Source organism: Sciurus vulgaris (assembly GCF_902686455.1).
Source record: "Sciurus vulgaris genome assembly, chromosome: 2".
NCBI lineage: Eukaryota > Metazoa > Chordata > Mammalia > Rodentia > Sciuridae > Sciurus > Sciurus vulgaris.
Genome location: NC_136462.1, coordinates 3813110 through 3830921, shown reverse-complemented (window position 1 = coordinate 3830921; position 17812 = coordinate 3813110). Strand labels below are relative to the sequence as shown.

General features: G+C 49.2%; 1 protein-coding gene across 4 annotated transcripts in view; it reads left to right on the top strand.

The window, feature by feature from the left end:
- The window catches only part of TRAF3 (TNF receptor associated factor 3), a 96984-nt gene that overhangs the window by 55468 nt on the left and 23704 nt on the right, over positions 1 to 17812 (top strand). For 3 of the 4 annotated variants that reach the window (XM_079130099.1, XM_079130101.1, XM_079130098.1), the window contains 2 exons: positions 14265 to 14523; positions 15530 to 15581. In XM_079130099.1, the coding sequence (XP_078986225.1) occupies positions 14282 to 14523; positions 15530 to 15581 (294 nt within the window). In that variant the 5' untranslated portion in view covers positions 14265 to 14281. Of the gene's footprint in view, positions 1 to 12075; positions 12173 to 14264; positions 14524 to 15529; positions 15582 to 17812 lie in introns of all 4 variants that reach the window. The other variant, XM_079130100.1, reaches the window with a different exon arrangement.

Sequence of the window (17812 nt, the reverse complement as noted above, 5' to 3'; positions counted from 1 at the left end):
GTGGCTCAGGGATTGGGTGCCCCTGGATTCAGTCCCTGATACCATTTAAAAAAAAAAAAAGAGTAAGTAGTCATCATGCGAGCACCATCCTAGGAGCACCAGGTGAACCCGAGGACGGAAGCAACCTTGAGCCATTCAGTCATTGCAGTGGTTCTTACAGACGCTCCTTGTGCTGCTTCTGAACAGAGGAACCCCCAGGTTTGTCCTTCGTCCTTTAGCACACCCCCTAATCTGCCCTCCTTGCTTTCTGGTCTGGGAAGCCAGCCTAGACTTATCACGTGGCTTTTCTACTTTTCTGCTGCAGACCTAGGATCACTGTTTCTCTGAGCAACTCCTGTGTAGGAGACACTTTTCTTTTTTTTTTTGATACTGTGGATTGAACTCAGATGCCTTGCCACTGAGCTACACCCCCAGCCCTTTTTATTTTTAGTTTGAGACAGAGCCTCACCAACTTGCTGAGGCTGGCCTTAAACTTGGATCTTCCTGCTTCAGCCTTCCAGGTTGCCAAGACCACAGTCTGGGCAATGATGCTTATTGCTGAGGCTGGTGATTATTTCCAGACTCTGCTGAACAACCAGCACATAACACTTTTTATGTGAAAATATGTCATGTGTTTATACTATTTTTATTTCAAATTTAAGAATTTTTTTTGCTTCTTTGATTTTATATTTGTCTCTTTTCTCTTATGCTAGAAGTTGTGGTTCCTGACAATTTTAGCATCTTCACTCATTTGTTTTAACCTGTAAAGTATTGAGATTGTTTTGCAACAGAAGTACCAACACATTACCAGCAATTTGATCACTGAAAATAGCTTAAGGTTTTCTTTTTTTAATACAAAATTTTTTTAGTTGTAGGTGGACACAATACTTTTCTTTTTATGTGGTGCTAAGGATCGAACCCAGGGCCTCACGTGTGCCAGCTGAGCGTGCTGCCACTGAGCCACAGCCCAACCCCACCTTAAGCCTTTCTGCAGTCATTCTTTTCCTTGGCGTGTATTTACAGAGCTGTGCTGCCGAAGTGTCATTTTTTTAATCAACCGAAGTGTCGTTTTTTTAATCAGCTGAACCAGTTCTTCACTGTGTCGCCAGCTAGTTACAAGATGTATTTCTTTCGTTTTAATCTCAACTTTAAGGAAGAGCGTCTTAATTTTGTTACAGGTTTACTAAACATTTTCATGGTTCCAAGTTGAAATAAAAATTTTCAGAAACGTAGCTTCCATTCCTGACATTTTGACCGTTTCCTCCCACTCTGTAGGTGACGTTTTAGTTTTTTCTTTCCGTTTTCTGTGTGTTTGTGTGTGTGTGTGAAGAGCACCCAGCAAGGCCGTTCTGAGAAGAGGATTTGCATCAGACCCTACACAGCTCCTGCCCGAACAGCCAGGTGGAAACGAGGGAGTCTGCAAAAGAGATTGGAAGAACAGGGATGAGGCCAGTGTTCTCTGAAATTTCATGCCTTAGTGTCAAACTTGACTTAAACATTGACAGCCTCTCTCTAGTATGGCCGTGCTTCATGCTTTTCACTTCCATCTCCTAGTAAAGCTGATGCTGCAGGAAGTGAGCCTCGTGATGCCCTCAGCTTCCATTCCCACGGCCCTGGGCCTCCAGCCCATGGGACAGGCATGGCCTGGCCTACAGAGGGCTGCCCGCTGCTGGAGGCTTGTGCATGCAGGTGCCCTCACCCAGCTCCTCCTTCCTGTCCAGAGGGCAGGACTCTGGCCTGGGTGTCTGCACGCAGTAAGGGTTGAGTGGCTGCTTTTTTAAAAGCCTGAGTCATGCAGTCGAGGGATATGAGTCCTCCACTTGCCCGGTTCTTCTCGTGTCAGCCTAGGCAGGCTGTCTGCCCCCTCCCTTGCCCTTCTTCCCTGGGGTCTTTGGATCAGTGGTTGTGCTATTTGGCTGATCCTTCCCAGTTTCTTGGCCAGGTGCCTCTCCCACAGTGGAGCAGTCGGTTGGTACCAGGTGTCGCGGGAGGAGTCAGTGTGCTGACGGCTCACCTGCACGCAGGTCCCCAGAGGCATCCTTGCCAGCGACGGGCACTGCCCCTTGCAACCCGGCTTCCCGGGCTTCACGTGCAGCTGTTTTGACGTGTGGGCTTCTCGCCCTTTCTTGCTGGCAGGAGCCGTTTCCTTTGTTTATCTGATGCTTCCCTTTTTTGGTTTTCCCCAGGCTTTCCAATTCTTGGAACACCCTTGTCAGCAGACGCACTTTTGTTTCCAGTTTCTGGGCTCCAATTAAAACGTGGCACGACTTCAGTCATAGGAGCAGGGAGCATGCCATCAGTCATGGAGGCAGCGAGGAAGGGAGCAGACCCCTGCCCACTGCTGCGTTTCCAAGCATGACCTGGAGACTAAACTTCATGGAGCCTTCCTCAAAAATTAAAGCTTTCATTTAGATTTAAAAAAAAAAAAAAAAGCTTCAGGATATAATAAATTCATGCCTGAAAATGTTGCAGACAGTAGATGATCAGTGGAGCGGCACTTGCGCTTGAGGGAGCTGCAGAATCACGACCCCGCCCTGGCATGCCCGCCAGGGCTGCGCTCCAGGTCTGAGGAGGTTTCAGCTGTATGGTGCCCTTTACTGTAGCTTCCTCTGCACTGTCTCTGCTTGGTGGGCCTTTGCTGCTCTTCTGCAAGTGTGTGGAAGCACACATTGCCTCCCACCTCATCCCCAGTGAGGACCAGCAGGTGAGACGTCAGCGGAGGCTGGGATTCCTGCCGTGTGTGGCGTGACGTGATCCCAGAGGTGCTTGTGTTCTGTCACTGGGCATTGGCACCTTCAAGTTGCTTCCCCAAAGCATGCTGTCAAATGTTAGTTGAGCCATGTGTGGTGGCGCACGCCTGTAGTCCCAGGGGCTGGGAGGCTCAGAAATTGGGAGGCAGGAGGATCAGAAATTTCAAAGCCAACCTCAGCAAAAGTAAGGTGCTAAGGAACTCAGTGAGACTTTGTCTCTAACTAAAATACAAAATAAGGCTGGGGATGTGGCTCAGTGGTCAAGTGCCCCTGAATTCAATTCCTGGTACCAAAAAAAAAAAAAAAGGTAGTTGAAAGTTGCCTTGAGCACCATCTTTAATGCATTTGACTGAATCTGCATTAATTTTTCTTCATTAACATAATAATTATAAGGGACTGGGATTATAGCTCAGTGGTACAGTATCCCCTCCAACACATGTGAGGCACTGGGTTTGTTCCTCAGCACTGAATAAAAATAGATAAAGGTATTGTGTCCATCTACAACTAAAAAATATTTTAAAAAACAATCATAAATATTGTAGAATTTCATTTACTTATAATTGCTTCATCTGATTTTTAGGATAAAGATACAGTTTAACTATTTCTGTACTCAAGTGTAAGCAAGTGAAATAAAGTTTTTTGTGTTTGAAGCAAGAAATCTCATCAGAGGTTTCCACAGTCCTGTTTTGGGAGATTCAAAGATTTGACTTGATTTCTTTCTTGCTGCTTCTCGCTACTGTCCTGTAGGTGGACCATGTGTGGGATACCCAGCCCTTTGCAGCTTGGCAGGAACAACCAGAGGTAGTTGCAGTTTAGAAATTACCCTCGCAGATATTTCAGAAAAATTTGGCCTTTTGACTTGAGGAACTTTCCCTTTACGGTGGCTTTTGGTTTGAAGCCTTTGAACGCAGCTTTCCCTTGGGAAGCACCCTTGCCAGTGTAGCTGTGCCAGCTCAGGAGCTGGCTGCTGCTGGTGGGTCTGGACCAGCCTCTGCACCAGCATCCTGCAGAGCCCACGAGTACCGGGTAGTCCTCTCACCCGCGTCTCGATGACTTTCAAGCCTCCTCCCCTTGGCCTTGGCTGCTCCCTGGCCTCCTCTTCCTATTGAAGTACTTAAGAGGAGGCACTGGGGATGTAGCTCAGAGGGAGCGTGCTGGCCCAGCAGGGGCAGTCCCTGGAAAAGAGAAAAGGAAATATGATGAGAGGAATCTGGGGGGGTCTCACAGGACCCCCAGGAGGTGTGGCAGGAGGTGCAGCATGCTGACCCTTTCCCTGGGGGTGGGGAGGAGTGGTCACCAGGCGGTGCAGTACAGGAGGGGTCCTTGTATCTCACCCCTTCTGACTCTTTCCATATGAATTTTTTTACATTTAAAAAATTGAAATTAAAAATCACATAAAATTCACCGTTTAAACCACTTAAGACACGCAGCTGCTGGTTTTGTGTCCACAGTGTCTGTGTCGTCGCCACATCTAAATCCAGAACCCTTCACCACCCACCCTGCTGGTTGCTCCCACTCCCACAGGCCCGCTCCTGAAGTCACTCAGGGCCTCCGTTGCCACAGAGTCACCTGTTCTGGACTTGCCACGCAGGTGGAGGCAGCCGGTATGCCACCTTGGTCTGACCTCTGTCACTCGGCCTGGTGGCTTCTGTTCTGTTCTCCACTCGCCGTTGGTGGCCCTGGGGCCGAGTCTGCTCTTTGGCTGTCAGGAGCGATGCTCCGTGAACACTGGTGTGCAGGGTCTTGTGTCGCTCGTGTGGAGCAGCAGGGCTGCTGGGTCCTGGGATGGCTGACGCTTTGAGGACTTGCATGGCAGTTTTCCCCAGTGGCCACACCATTTTACGTTCCCTCCAGCAGCGCAGAAGGTTCCCATTTCTCCATATCCTTGCCCGAACCTGTCATTTTTCATTGCTTGAAAGTTTAGTAATTCTAGAGTTTTTTCAAGGTGAAGTTCATGAATATCAAATCAGCCATTTTAAAGTGGACAGTTCACTGCACTCAGTGCCTACTCACCCCAGAGGGAAGCTCTGGCCTGTTGGCAGTTGGTCACACTGCCGTTCCCCGCAGTCTGCTTGCTGCGGGGTGGTCCTTGGTCCTTGTGTGTAATGCCCAAGAGCTGGGCAGCTGTGCAGGAGCACAGTGAGCCTGCACGTCTGCCGAGGAGCGTGGGAGACCCAGGTGAGTGTGGAGAGGGAGACGGCTGGTCCACTCACAAGTCTGCCCACCTCCCTGAGGTGGATTTCTTCCAGAGCCCACCCACACAAGGGGTGTGGACTTGTGTCCTTCAGGCATGGCATGGCATGATGGGAATTGAGTTCTCTGGGTCAGTTTCTGGTCAGGGGCCCTTTGATAGCTGCCCACCTCTTGTTACCCGCTGTGCCCATTCCTGTTCTTCCCTAGGTAACTATCTGTGCTCACAGACACGTTCCTGTTCTATATGTCTCTTTTCTTTTTACAAAGCAAAATTTGTTTTTAGATATACATGACAGTAGAATGTATTTTGGCATATTATACCATGAAGTGTAACTATTCTCATTAGGATCCTGTTCTTGTGGTTGTACGTGATGCGGAGTAACCCTGGCCGTGTATTCAAATACAAGGCTAGGGAAGTTTGGTCGGATTCATCCTACTATCGTTCCTATTACCCTCTCCCCTTCCCTTCATTCCCCTTTGTCAAATCCAATGAACTTCTATTCTTCCCTTCCACTCTCCCTTGTTGTGAATTAGCATCCACATATCAGAGAGAACATTCAGCCTTTGATTTTTGGAGACTGGCTTATTTCACTTAGATGATATTCTCCCATTCCATCCATTTACCGGCAAGTGCCATAATTTCATCCTTCTTTATGGCTGAGTAATATTCCATTGTGTATTTATGCCACCTTTGCTTTATCCATTCATATGTTGAAGGACACCTAGGTTGGTTCCTTAGCGTGGCTATTGTGAATTGATTGTGCTGATACCAACATTGATGTGGCTGTGTCACTTTAGTATGATGATTTCAAGTTCTTTGGATATAAACCTAGGAGTAGGACGCCTGGATCAAAATGGTGGTTCCATTCCAAGTTTTCTTTTTCTTTTCTTTTTTTTTTTTTTTTGTGGTGCTGGGGATCAAACTCACAGTCTTATGATTGCAAGGGAAGTACTCTACCAACTGAGCTATCTTCCCAGCCCATTCCAAGTTTTCTGAACAATCTCCATACTGCTTTCCAGAGTGGTTGCACCAATCTGCAGTCCCATCAGCAGTGATGAGTGGACCTTTCTCCCCACGTCCTTGCCAACATTTATTATTACTTGTATTCTTGATAATTGTCATTCTGACTGGAGTGAGGTGGAATTTCAGTGTAGTTTTAATTTGCATTTCTCTAATTGCTAGAGATGTTGAACATTTTTTCGTATTTTTCTTTAACCATTCACCTTTCTTCTGATGAGTGTAAAGTGTCTGTTGAGTTCCTTTGCCCATTTATTGATTGTGTGTGTGTGAAGTTTTTTGAGTTCTTTGGGTAACCTGGAGATTAATGCTTTATCTGAGGTGAGTGTGGTAAAGATTTTCCCCCATTCTGTGGGCTTTTGGTTGACATTCTTGATTGATTCCTCTGCACTCATACTTTTTAGTTTGATACCATCCCACATATTGATTCTTGATTTTAACTTCTTGTGCTTTAGGAGTCTTATGGAGGAAGTCCATTCCTAAGCCAACATGATGGAGAGTTGGACCTACTTTTTTTCTAGTAGGTACAGGATCTCTGGTCTAATGCCTGGGTCCTCGGTCCACTTCAAGTTGATTTTTGTGCAGGGTGAGAGAGAGGTTTTTTGTTTGTTTGTTTGTTTTTAATAAATTTTTTAGCTGTAGGTGAACACAATACCTTTATTTTTATGTGGTGCTGAGGATCAAATCCAGGACCTCATGCATGCTAGGCAAGTGCTCCACCACTGAGCCACAACCCCAGCCTGAGATAAGGGTTTAATTTCATTTTGCTCTGTATGGATTCCCAGTTCTCCCAGTACCATTTGTTGAAAAGGCTCTCTTTTCTGCAATGTATGTTTCTGGCACCTTTGTCGAGTATGAGATAACTGTGTTTATGTGGGTTTATCTCTGTGTCTTCTGTACCATTTATCTTCATGTCTGTTTTGGTGACAGTACCGTGCCATTTTGATTACTAAAAGTTCTGTAATACAATTTGAGGCCTGGTATTGTGATGGCTCCTGTATCATTTTTCTCACTAAGAATTGTTCTGGCTATTCTGGGTCCCTTATTTTTCCAAATGAATTTCATGACTGCTTTTTCTATGTATGTTTCTTGTGAATAGAAACATAAAATATGTGACCTTTGGTGTCTGCTTCTTTTATTGTCCTCATGTTTTCAAGGTTTATCCATGTCGTTACATGAATCAGAGCTTTGTTCCTTTTTAAGGATGAATAATATTCCTTCTTGTGGATGGATCACATTTTATTCATCCATTCATCTGTTGATGGGTATTTTGGTTGTTTATACCTTTTGACTATTGTAGATATGCTGCTGTGGACGTGGTTGTACGTGAGTTTTGTTACGTTTTGATTTTTGAGTACCTTTTTTTAGTTCTGTTGAGTATATACTTTAGAAGAGGGTACCTGTGAGTATGATATTATAAAGTATCTATTTGGTCTTCACCTGTTTCCTGGATTACCACTCCTGAAATTCTTGGGCTCACTGAAGTGACAGGGACTTTATTTGCCAATGAGTTGACTAATGGCTGGCAGTCCCTAGGTAGCTTCAGAGTAGAGATTAGTCATTGGAAATCCCAGGTAGGATTAGAGGGTTGGACCTTCAGCTCCACCCCACCCTCCAGGAGGGCAGAGGTAAGTAGGTGCCAGTGGCCAGCGATTCTGGTCAGTCACGCTGTAGTGCAGCCTCCGTGGAGGAAGTGGAATGGAGCTGGAGCGCATCCGGGCGTGGTGGCTCCTGGAGGGCGATCTGCTCAGAAAGGCCACAGGAGCTCCTTGCCCCTGCCCACGCCCTGTGTGTTCTGTGTTTCTCGTACTCAGCCTTCTTCCCCGGACCCCCCAGTACTGGGGGGTCAAACCCAGGGCCACACACATGGTAAGAAAGTGCTCTACCACTTGACTAGGTCCTCAGCCCTTTTTAAAATTTTTACTTTGACTCAGGGTCTCGCTAGGTTGCTGAGCTGGCCTGGAACTTGAAATCCTCTGCCTCACCCTGTGGAGTAGCTGGGATTACGGGCAGCCTTCCGTGTCTTTTGTAATAAACTAGTAAATGTAAGTAAGTGTTTCCTTGAGTTTTTGAGCTGCTCTAGCAAATTAATTGAACCTAAGGAGAGGGTCATGGGACCTGTTTATAGCAGGCAGGCAGAAGCAGGGTTAAAACCACTTGGGCTTGTGCCTGGCATCCAGAGGTGGGACAGTCTTGGCCACTGATCCTGCACCTGTGGGATCTGATGCTATTCCCCAGGTAGAGGTGTCAGAGTGGAATTGGGTCAGGGGACACCTTGCTGGTGGCTACAGAACTGATTGCTCACTTGCTGGTGTGACGAAGCCCCCACCTTTTGATTCTACTTAGTTTTGTAGTGCTAGGGTTCAGACCCAGGCCTCACCATGCAGGCTACCACTAACTCCAGCTCCATCCCCATGTCTTTTGGGATCACAGAAGTCATCCATATTTTTTTTCTTTAATATTTTTTAGTTGTCGATGGACCTTTATTTTTATTTATTTGCTTATATGCGGTGCTGAGAATCGCAAGTGCTCTACCACTGAGCCACAACCCCAGCCCACTCGTCCATATTGATGGTTGTAGCGCAAGAACAGAGGACGAACGATTGGTTTTATTCCCCATAGGTAGGCTGGCAGAGATCTGGAGATCAAGTGTGGGTGAGGATGTGGGTTAGAAGACACTGTCCTGCGGGTGGGACTGTATGTTGCTTCCTTTGCCTGGGAGTGCACTTTGAAACTTGCTTATTGGCCATTTGCATGACCCGTCCACCAGTAGTCCTCTGCCTCCCAAGATGTGGACAGAGTCCAGGGCAGGAACATGCTCTTGTGAAGGGCCAGAGAACAGGCGGAAGGTTGTCACTTAGGTCTGCCAGAAGAGGGCTGTGAACACAGAGTTGCGGAGGCAGCTCGTGGTAGGCACCAGTTGGAGCAGGTGCTGGACTGTGGGCTCTCTGCGTCTCTCACCACACGCACTTTACATACACAGCACACAACTGCTTTCATGCGTGACTCCTAACACGGTTCTTGAAAGGCAAGAGAGAACCCCACTCTGGTCCTCCACGTGCTGGAGAAAGGTGGAGGCAGGTGTCTAAGCAGCTCTGGCCGGTGACCAGCAGTGCAGCCCATTGGCAGCTGGGGCTCATCCTGATTGTGTGCCGTTCCTTCCCCTGGATTGGTCTTGGAACCTTGTCAAAAGTTGGTTATGGCCATTGATATCAGGGTTAATTTCTGGACTTGGAGTTCTGTTCCTGGTCTCTTCATGCCAATACCACAGTGTCCTGATGCTTAGCTTTGTCGTAAATTTTAAAGCCAGGAAGCTAGTTGTGCAGTGGTGTATACCTGTAATCGCAGCTCCTTGATTTGATTATAATCTCAGTGTGTATGTCTGCTTCTCTTATTATATCCATTCCTGGATATTTTACCCTTTTGGATACTATTCAAAATGGATCATTTTCTTAATTTCATTTTCACATTGTCCATTGCTATGATATAATCACTGTTAATTTTTATATCTTATTGTGTCCTGTAGTCTTGCTAAACAAGTTTGTTAGTTCATCTAGGTTTTGGTCAGTTCCTTAGGACTGTCACATAAAAGATGATGTCCTTTGCAAGTGGATAGTTTTACTTCTCCCTCTCCCATGTGGATGCTTCCTGTGTCTTCTCACCTAAGCGATGAAAGCCGTCCTAGTGAGGAAAGGCTCTGAGACGAGGAGCCAGCGCCAGCCTCGTCAGATTCCTGGTGCCGGTTCTTCCTTATGTGGTGCCATGGAGTTCAAGGAATTCTGCGTGTGTCACCTAGAGACGTCTCGTGGTTCTGTGAGAATGAGAAGTGAGGCTCAGAGGGTAGGTGCTGGGACAGGCAGAATGGCAGCGGTCCACTCCCACCCAGGTCTGCTCACGGCCTGCCGCCCCATCTGTGGGCTCCCCCATGTGGACCAAGTCCTGCCCTGGCACCATTGGGCCTGCCTGAGTCTCATCTTCCTGAGACATTCCAAGCCATGGGCGGTGGTGCACACCTGTAAACCCAGCGACTCAGGAGGCCGAGGCAGGAGGATTGCTAGTTCCAGGCCAGACTCGGCAACTCAGTGAAGCTCCATCTCAAAAAAAGGCGGGGGGGGGGGGGGGGGCTGGGATGTAGCTCAGTGGTAGAGCTCCCCTGGGTTCAATCCCCAGTACCAAAATAAACCGCAGGTCCCCTCCATGGCCACCTGGTGGGGGTGTCACTGGCTTCTTCCTCTTCCTCTGCTGGGATTGGAAAATCGGAATCATGCCATCAGCCCAACTCAAAAATTCCCAGGATGCCCCAAAGGAGAGGTGAGGCTTCCTGGTACAGTGCTCACACTCACACGTCGACCTTGGAGGGCCCCTTCTCTCCACCCCCGCCCCCATTCCTTCAAAGCTCTCTGGGGACAGGGGCAGTTTCCCTCCTCCCCGTGTGACCTGGCACCGGAGGCACAGGTGTACACCTTGCTGCACCCAGAGTAGGTGTTGGCATAAGGGCAGTTGTCGGTCAGCCTCTGCAGAGTCCTGAACCTGACCAGGGTGTGCTCGTGGGCTGCAGAGGGCTTGGTGGTGTGCTGGAGCCCCCGCTGCCCTGTCCTGCTCGCAGGGCCTCGTGGGTGGGTGTGCTGGCGAGAACCCTGGTGCTCGCACAGCAGCGTGGCTGGCCCACAGCACTGTCCAGAAAGTGCTGTTGAAGCCAAGGTCGAGTGGGAGCTCCCGGTGCTTCAGCGAGGTAGGCGTCCCCCAGCAGGAGCAGACCTGCGCTCCGCCTGACTGCGCACGGGCAGAATGGTGTCCCTCATAGTGAGCCCTCGGCCGCCTGCGCACAGCAGTCCCCTGGCTCTGGGAGCTGGCGCCTGAGCCAGGGCCCTTGGAGTCAGTGTTCTGAGGAGCACAGTTGGGTTGCCGTCCACTCAGGAGTGGAGCACGCGTACTGAGTGGGGCAGGGCTCCATCGCCAGGAGCGGGGACTCTCTCTTTGATTTGTTTTCATCGCCTTAGCTTTGAACATATTGCCACTGGAGACTCAGCTACTACCCATTTTGTGTTTTGGGGAGAAATGTAGCTCGGCAGTTTGTTAGCTCTGCAGTTACAAAAGCAGTTAATTCACGTGGTGTGCTATCTTGTATGACCAGTATTTTCTCATGTAGGGAAATCTCTTCACACTATTTGCATGTGAAAATTAACATCGAAATACATAGCAAAACCCAGAAGTCAACCATCATGAATGCACTATAATTTCAACAAAAAGCAATTTATAAGCTGGGTGCAGGACACACATCTGTGATCCCAGCTACTCAGAAGACTGAGCCCAGAGGATCACAAGTCCAGGCCAACCTGGGCAACTTAGTGAGACCCTGTCAGAGGCCAGGGCTGGACAGCTAGGGCAGGTAGTGGGAAACAGGTCAGCTCAGGCCAATTCTTTCATCAGGTGCAGTTAGCCCTGGGTTCCTTCTGCACTTAGTTAGGAAAGATTAGCAGCCAACCTGATGGACAGGATTCTGGTTGCAAGCAGAAAGCAGAGTCACTGACCCCTTGAGGTCATCTCAAAAACGTCTTCTGTTTTCACATATCCCCAGATTGCACACCAGGCTTCCTCGCTTGCCTAGCAGCATTGCACCACTTCATGAACCTGTCAGGTGTTCTGCTGCCCTAGCCATGAGACATTCTTTGAGGCTCACGAAGAGGCAGCAAAAAGCAGTGCAAGCCCAGAGCTGGTTGTGCACCTTGGAATACCTGTGGTCTGCCCTGCTGGGCTGGGGGTGCCGTAGCCCTTCTGAGTCCCTCCCTGAAGAGAGATGGGTTGGGCCTGGGATGGATGCCCATGTCTTGTGAGTAGGAAGAATTTGCCATATGTGAGGTGCAGGGGCACACCTCAGTAATCCCAGGGCCTGGAGCTTAGCAGGAGGACCACAAGTTTGAAGCCAGTGTCAGCAATTTAGTAAGACTCTGTCTCAAAAAATAAAGGACTAGGGATGTAGCTTAGTAATAAAGCACTCTTGGGTGCACTCTCCAACACAAAAACAAACCAACAAGAATTTGGTGTTTGGTATGTACAGATACAAAAACGTTGGGGATTGAGCCCAGGGTACTCTACCACTGAGCTACATTCCATGTTCTTTTTATTTTGAGATAGGGACTCCTTAATTTGTTGAGAGCCTTGCTAAATTGCTGAGACTGACCTTGAACTTGGAATCCTCCTGTCTCAGCCTCCCAGGCCACTGAGATTACAGGTATGCACCACCTCGCCTGGCTGGGCACTGATTAGTTTTGAAAGACACATTATCAGACTGTCAACAGCTGTGTCCCCGTTATGGGAAAGGATCGTAGAGGGTGGACTGGGAGAATGGAGCTCAATGCAGAGGCTCCATTGGGCATCTGGGCATGGATCTCTCTGAGGCTGGCATGCCTAGTCGACACCTGGTCACCTGCCCCTGGCTGGGCAGTGTAGGCTGAGCCCAGAGGCAGGAAGGGCACATATGCCCATGGGCTGGAGCTGCTGGACAGAGGCTTGGTAAAGAAGTGTTGCAGGGAACTGGGCAGAAACTTCCCTGAGAGTCCATGGAGCACAGATCCATCTTGACACTGTCCACAATTGAGAATTCCTTATTATGAAAGCATACACTCATTGTATATCCAGAGAATTAGAAAGAAAAACCAGCCTTTATACCACTTCTGGAAACCTTTAAAATGTGCTTTAGATAAACGTGTCAGCAAATATTCAGAATGATTAGTCAGTTTATTCATATTTATTCTTTTTTGGATGGGGTGCTAGGGATTGAACTCGGGGGCACTCAACCACTGAGCCACATGCCCAGCCCTATTTTGTATTTTATATTTAGAGAGAGGGTCTCACTGAGTTGCTTGGTGCTTCACTTTTGCTGAGGCTGGCTTTGACCTTGTGATCCTCTTGCCTTAGCCTCCTGAACCACTGGAATTACAGGCATGTGCCACTGCGCCCATTGTGTTGATTGATTGATTGATTGTAGTTATAGATGAATAGACTGCCTTTATTTGTTTCATTTTTATGAGTGCTAAGGATTGAACCCAGTGCCTCACACAAGCTAGGCAAGTGCTCTGCCACTGAGCTACTGTCCCAGCCCCTAAGTTCATATTTATTAACGTATGGTATAATTGTCTTTTAAGCGAATGTTTCCTTAGGAACTTTACGTAGCTGCCTTATGATGTACTTTTGTTTACTTGACCTCACAGTTTCAGCTGACAGAGACTTTGTGCCTCATTTTTACGAGTGCTTATTTTACCAGTGAATGGAGTTGCAGGTGAGAGGCAGCCATCCTTGCAAATAAACCTTGAGCCAGGTGCAGTTGGAAAGCCTGCCCAGAGACACACAAGATCCCATCCTCTTCATGACCTGTCTCCCAGCCCTGTTGCTGGACATCTTAGTACCTACATGAACCTTAGCCTTGTGTAAAGGGCCTCCTGTCTTCTTGTGCATCTCTCAGCCTTGGTGTGAGAGTGCCCTGCAGGCTGGGGGCGGGGGAAGGGGCAAGCACATCCAGCAACTCAGGAGGTGAAGCAGGAGTACAAGTTCAAGGCCAGCCTCTTCAACTCAGTGAGACCTGTACCAAAATATTTTAAAAAATAGGTCTGGGGATGGAGCTATGCTGGAGCACCCTGGGATCTAATGCTCAGTACCACAAAAAAGAAAAGAAAAAGATAATGCCCGCAGAGGGGCCCACCCGGGCCTGCAGGACAGAGTGCCCAGGGCGATTCAGGGCTTGCCAGAGCAAGGGTTGGTGGGCAGAAGTGAAAGTACCAAGCCAGTGGGCATGCCATGGGCTTCAGTGTGCAAGGACAGAACTGGGCTTCTGGAAGCACATCAGCCACAGCCAGCACTGTGTCGGCATGCATCGTACTGTTCTGGCCCTGGGCTTGACTACAGTGCCATCGTGGTGTGACAGGGACACCTGGAATCCTGTTGTAAAGTTGACCAGGATATAAAATTGACTGACAATGGCTATTGCTTTGGCCAAAATATTGGAAAGATGCATAGAATTTGAAACGGGACAGAGGAGAGTACTAAGTACATGTTAAAGAACCTTGAAAACATAGTTTCCCAAGCATAACCCTAGGGAGTATTTTGGATGATAGCATTGATGATATTCGGATGGGAGTACCGTCATAAGGAAACCATTGGTCACGTCCAATTTGCAGCGCGTGGGGACGTCAGGAAGGGCTCTCACGGGTCTCTAACACCGAAGGACAGGCATCTCTCGGGCACTGAGCTTTTCGAAAGCTGCTTGCGCCTTCCCTGCCCGGGGTGTCGGGCAGCACTCTTCCTTATCTGGTGTCTTTTCCTGGCAGGATTTCTCTGTCCTAAAATGGAGTCGAGTAAAAAGATGGACTCCATGGGTGCCCTGCAGACCAACCCCCCACTGAAGCTGCAGCCCGACCGCAGCGGCAGCTCCGTGTTGGTCCCCGAGCAGGGAGGCTACAAGGAGAAGTTCACCAAGGCCGTGGAGGACAAGTACAAGTGCGAGAAGTGCCGCCTGGTGCTGTGCAACCCCAGGCAGACCGAGTGTGGGCACCGCTTCTGTGAGAGCTGCATGGCCGCCCTGCTGAGGTGAGTCCCCACACCCGCCCGACAGCCGTGCTGTGCCTGCCCTTGCCCTCCCACCGCTCCCTCCGTCTCTCTCTCAAGCAAACCTTGATGGCTTCAAGCCCAGAGGCAGCGAATGAGTCTCAAGCCAGCTTGTGTGTCCTGTGGGGAGTCAGTGGGATCCCCTGCCTGAGTCTCTTGAGGCCACTGCATACCTGCCCCTCCTGCACTGTGTCCCCCCAGGTCCATCCTGGGAAGCCTCCCCTGGTGTGTCCACAAAGCCATGGTGTCCCCACCTCTGTGGCAGTTTTGCTTGAGGCATTCAGGGTTCTGGGTGGAGATGGGCACCAGCAAGTGTGTGCACTGGCGGGAGGCGGAGTCAGCGCGGGAGTCGGGCAGGCCTCGCCCAGCTGTGCTCGCACCAGCCCCTGGGAGCCCAGCAGCCAGGCTGCCGCCAGCCACCCTGCCTCACCACTGTGGTCTTGCCCGCTCAGCCTCAGTAGCCCACTCAGCTTTGCCCACATTGAGCCTGGTGATGGCAGTGGCACCACAGGCTCAGCACTGATGTCCCCCAGCCTGGGGCCCGGGGCCCATCAGCACTCAGGCCCAGGAGAGGCCTGTGGCAAGTAGGGAGGGCAGCTCCCCATGCAGCTGGCATTGGCCTTCCAACCTGCAGCTGTGGAGCAGGAACTGTGGGCGCAGGGTGGGAGCGCACACGCCCAGGGGCTCCTGCACAGCTGCGAGTCCAGTTGCCAGGGGGCCTGTCGTTTTCATGCGCTTCAAGGGGGACTTTCCAAGGAAATTGAGCTAAGCTATTGTACTTAATAGCTTCCTTTTGAGAATGTGCCATTTAAAAAAGAATTCAGCCCTTCTCTCTGGAGGCTTTACGTTTTAACCAGGTTCCCCATGGCGTCCCGAAGCTCTGCCTGTTGCCTAAACTGGGGCCTAACCAGAAGGGGGTGGGTCCTCGTGTCCAGTGAGCCCAGTGAGAAGGGACTCTGCTCTAATGTAGCTGTTGTGTTTCCTTTAGCTCCTCGAGTCCAAAATGTACAGCGTGTCAAGAAAGCATCGTTAAAGACAAGGTACTCTTGGGCTGTGAGTGAAGCGCTTGTCAGGAGTGGTAAACTGTTAACACTCCCCACGTGGTCAGCGCTGGGTGCTCTGGAGGCTCTGGACTCAGGTCTGTCTCAGGTTGAAGAGCTGGTGCTGTAGGCTGAGGCCCAGCACCGGGCAAGCATCTGGGCAGAGGAGGGGGATCCGATCCCTGGGTGGTCCCTGTCAGACACTCTGTCATCTGAGCCCATCTTGCTCTACCAGCAACAGTGCCTCCTGCGGAGACCCCAGAGGCTTGTGAGGAGTCAGGGGGTAGATGTGAGTGAGGTGCTGAGGTGCTCTCCGTGGGGCACCTGTCTCTGTCCAGACAGCTCATGCTCAGCCCTTGGGCTAGATTCACCTTCACACGTGCCCTGGTGTGAGGGGTCCATTTGAATTAGTTCTCTGTCCTCTTCCCAGGTGCTATGTGTGCCAACTAGAGCCCATGGGTGTCCTTGCCCATAGAGTGCAGGGGGCTACCCAGGCTCACCCACCGGCTTCCTGTGGGGCCTGAAGGGTGGTCGTCCACACACTGCTAAGCCCTGCTAGGCACACTTGTCGTTTAAAAGGATTCATTCTTAAAGTACTTAAATATCAATAAAAATGTATGTGGTTCCAATATTTGATTAATGAACCTAACAGGTTTTTAACGTAAGTCATTAAATCGTACAATAAGATTCCTGCCCTGGGGTTTTGCTGTCTTAAGCACTTGCAGAAGTTGAGCTTATTGGTCAGGGCAGCCCAGGTGAATGGAAGGGTGTAAGATTGCTGGCAGCAGGTGCCTGTGGTCTGCTGGGGACAGGGCACTCACTGGAACCTGCTCTGGAGTTTGGAAAGAAAGTCGGCCCGCCCCCATGTGCTTTCTTAGCATCCGCCTGCTAAAGACTTGGGTCAGTGATCACGAGAACAGCAAGCAGTCGACCCTGCTCCTCTTGACCTGCTAACCTGTGATGTGCTCACATACCTGACAAGCTTGACTGAGGCGGATTGAAACCACCAGTTAAGGGGGTGTAGGTCTCTTTCATTATTCAGAATGACGATCTTTATTTTTCAGTGACATTGATAGCTGAAGAAAGATTACTAGTTTTGCTGAAGAATCATTAATAAAATGGAGTAAGTCCATGGGTTGTCACTGACAGCAGAGCCAGTGGGGCCCAGGAGACCTGGAGCACCCAGCCGTCCCCATGTGATGTGGGCCTTCAGGCGTCTTACCTGGAGAAGGGACGTTGGAGTCAGTGTCTCAGGCCCTCAGCTCTCAGACTCTGGCTTGCTTCTCTGGTTGTTTTCACTCAGTACTTTTTTGTTTGTAAGCTTAAACGCCAATGGCTTAGGGAACATAGTGGCACAGAAAGGAAGTGTACTTCTTACCCTTTAAAAATAGCTGTTTTGTTGACTTTTGTACCTTAATTCATGGCCTTTTTTAAAATTTGCGTTTGTGAAGGATTAGATTGTTTCCAAATCAGTCTATTTTAAGTCTTGACAGTTTTTGTCTCTGTTCTTGGCTTGTGGGGCTAGGAAAGGCCTGTCGAGTACCTGTTTTCCGCCCTGTGCGGGTGGACAGAGGGAGTTTCTCAGGGTCCCCTGAGGATGGGCCGATGTGGACTCTTAGAGGGAGAGCACTTGTTTTCTAGGGGAAGGTAAGATTAAAAGCAGGAAGGTTTTATTTTCAGAGAAACATTTCATTTTTAGATTGACCTTTGTGCTGTGTATTTAGAAGCTTCATTTTTGGTGAAATAGGAATTATAAGCAGCATAAACTCAGGAAAAGGAACCAAAATAAATGTTTTACAGATCATCCTAGAATATGGTCCTGGTTTTCTAGCAAGCAACCTGAGAGTGTTAGGCACTAGCTGGTCAGCGGGGTCCTTTGGTAGGAGGCATGCCCTACATTCTCTCGGTTGGCTCCAGATCATGGCCTGAGCTCAAGATGAGGTTATGTCAGAGTTCACAACTTTCTCAAAATAAAACATGAAAGGGAAAATGTCAGGATGCTTCAGAGTGCCCTTTAACAGTTTGGCATCATCCCTTTTCTCTGGGGTCACCTAATAGAAGAGAGTCATCATAGTCATGTGACTTGGACCCTGCTTCTTGCTGGGATGGCTCTTTCATTCCACTTGTAGAAATTAAGAAGATCCTTAGTACTTTCTGAGGTCCACTTAGAGTTGCTCTCATGAGTTTTTAGAAGTGGTTTGCCTTGTCCAAAACAGTAGCATGTGGAGTTT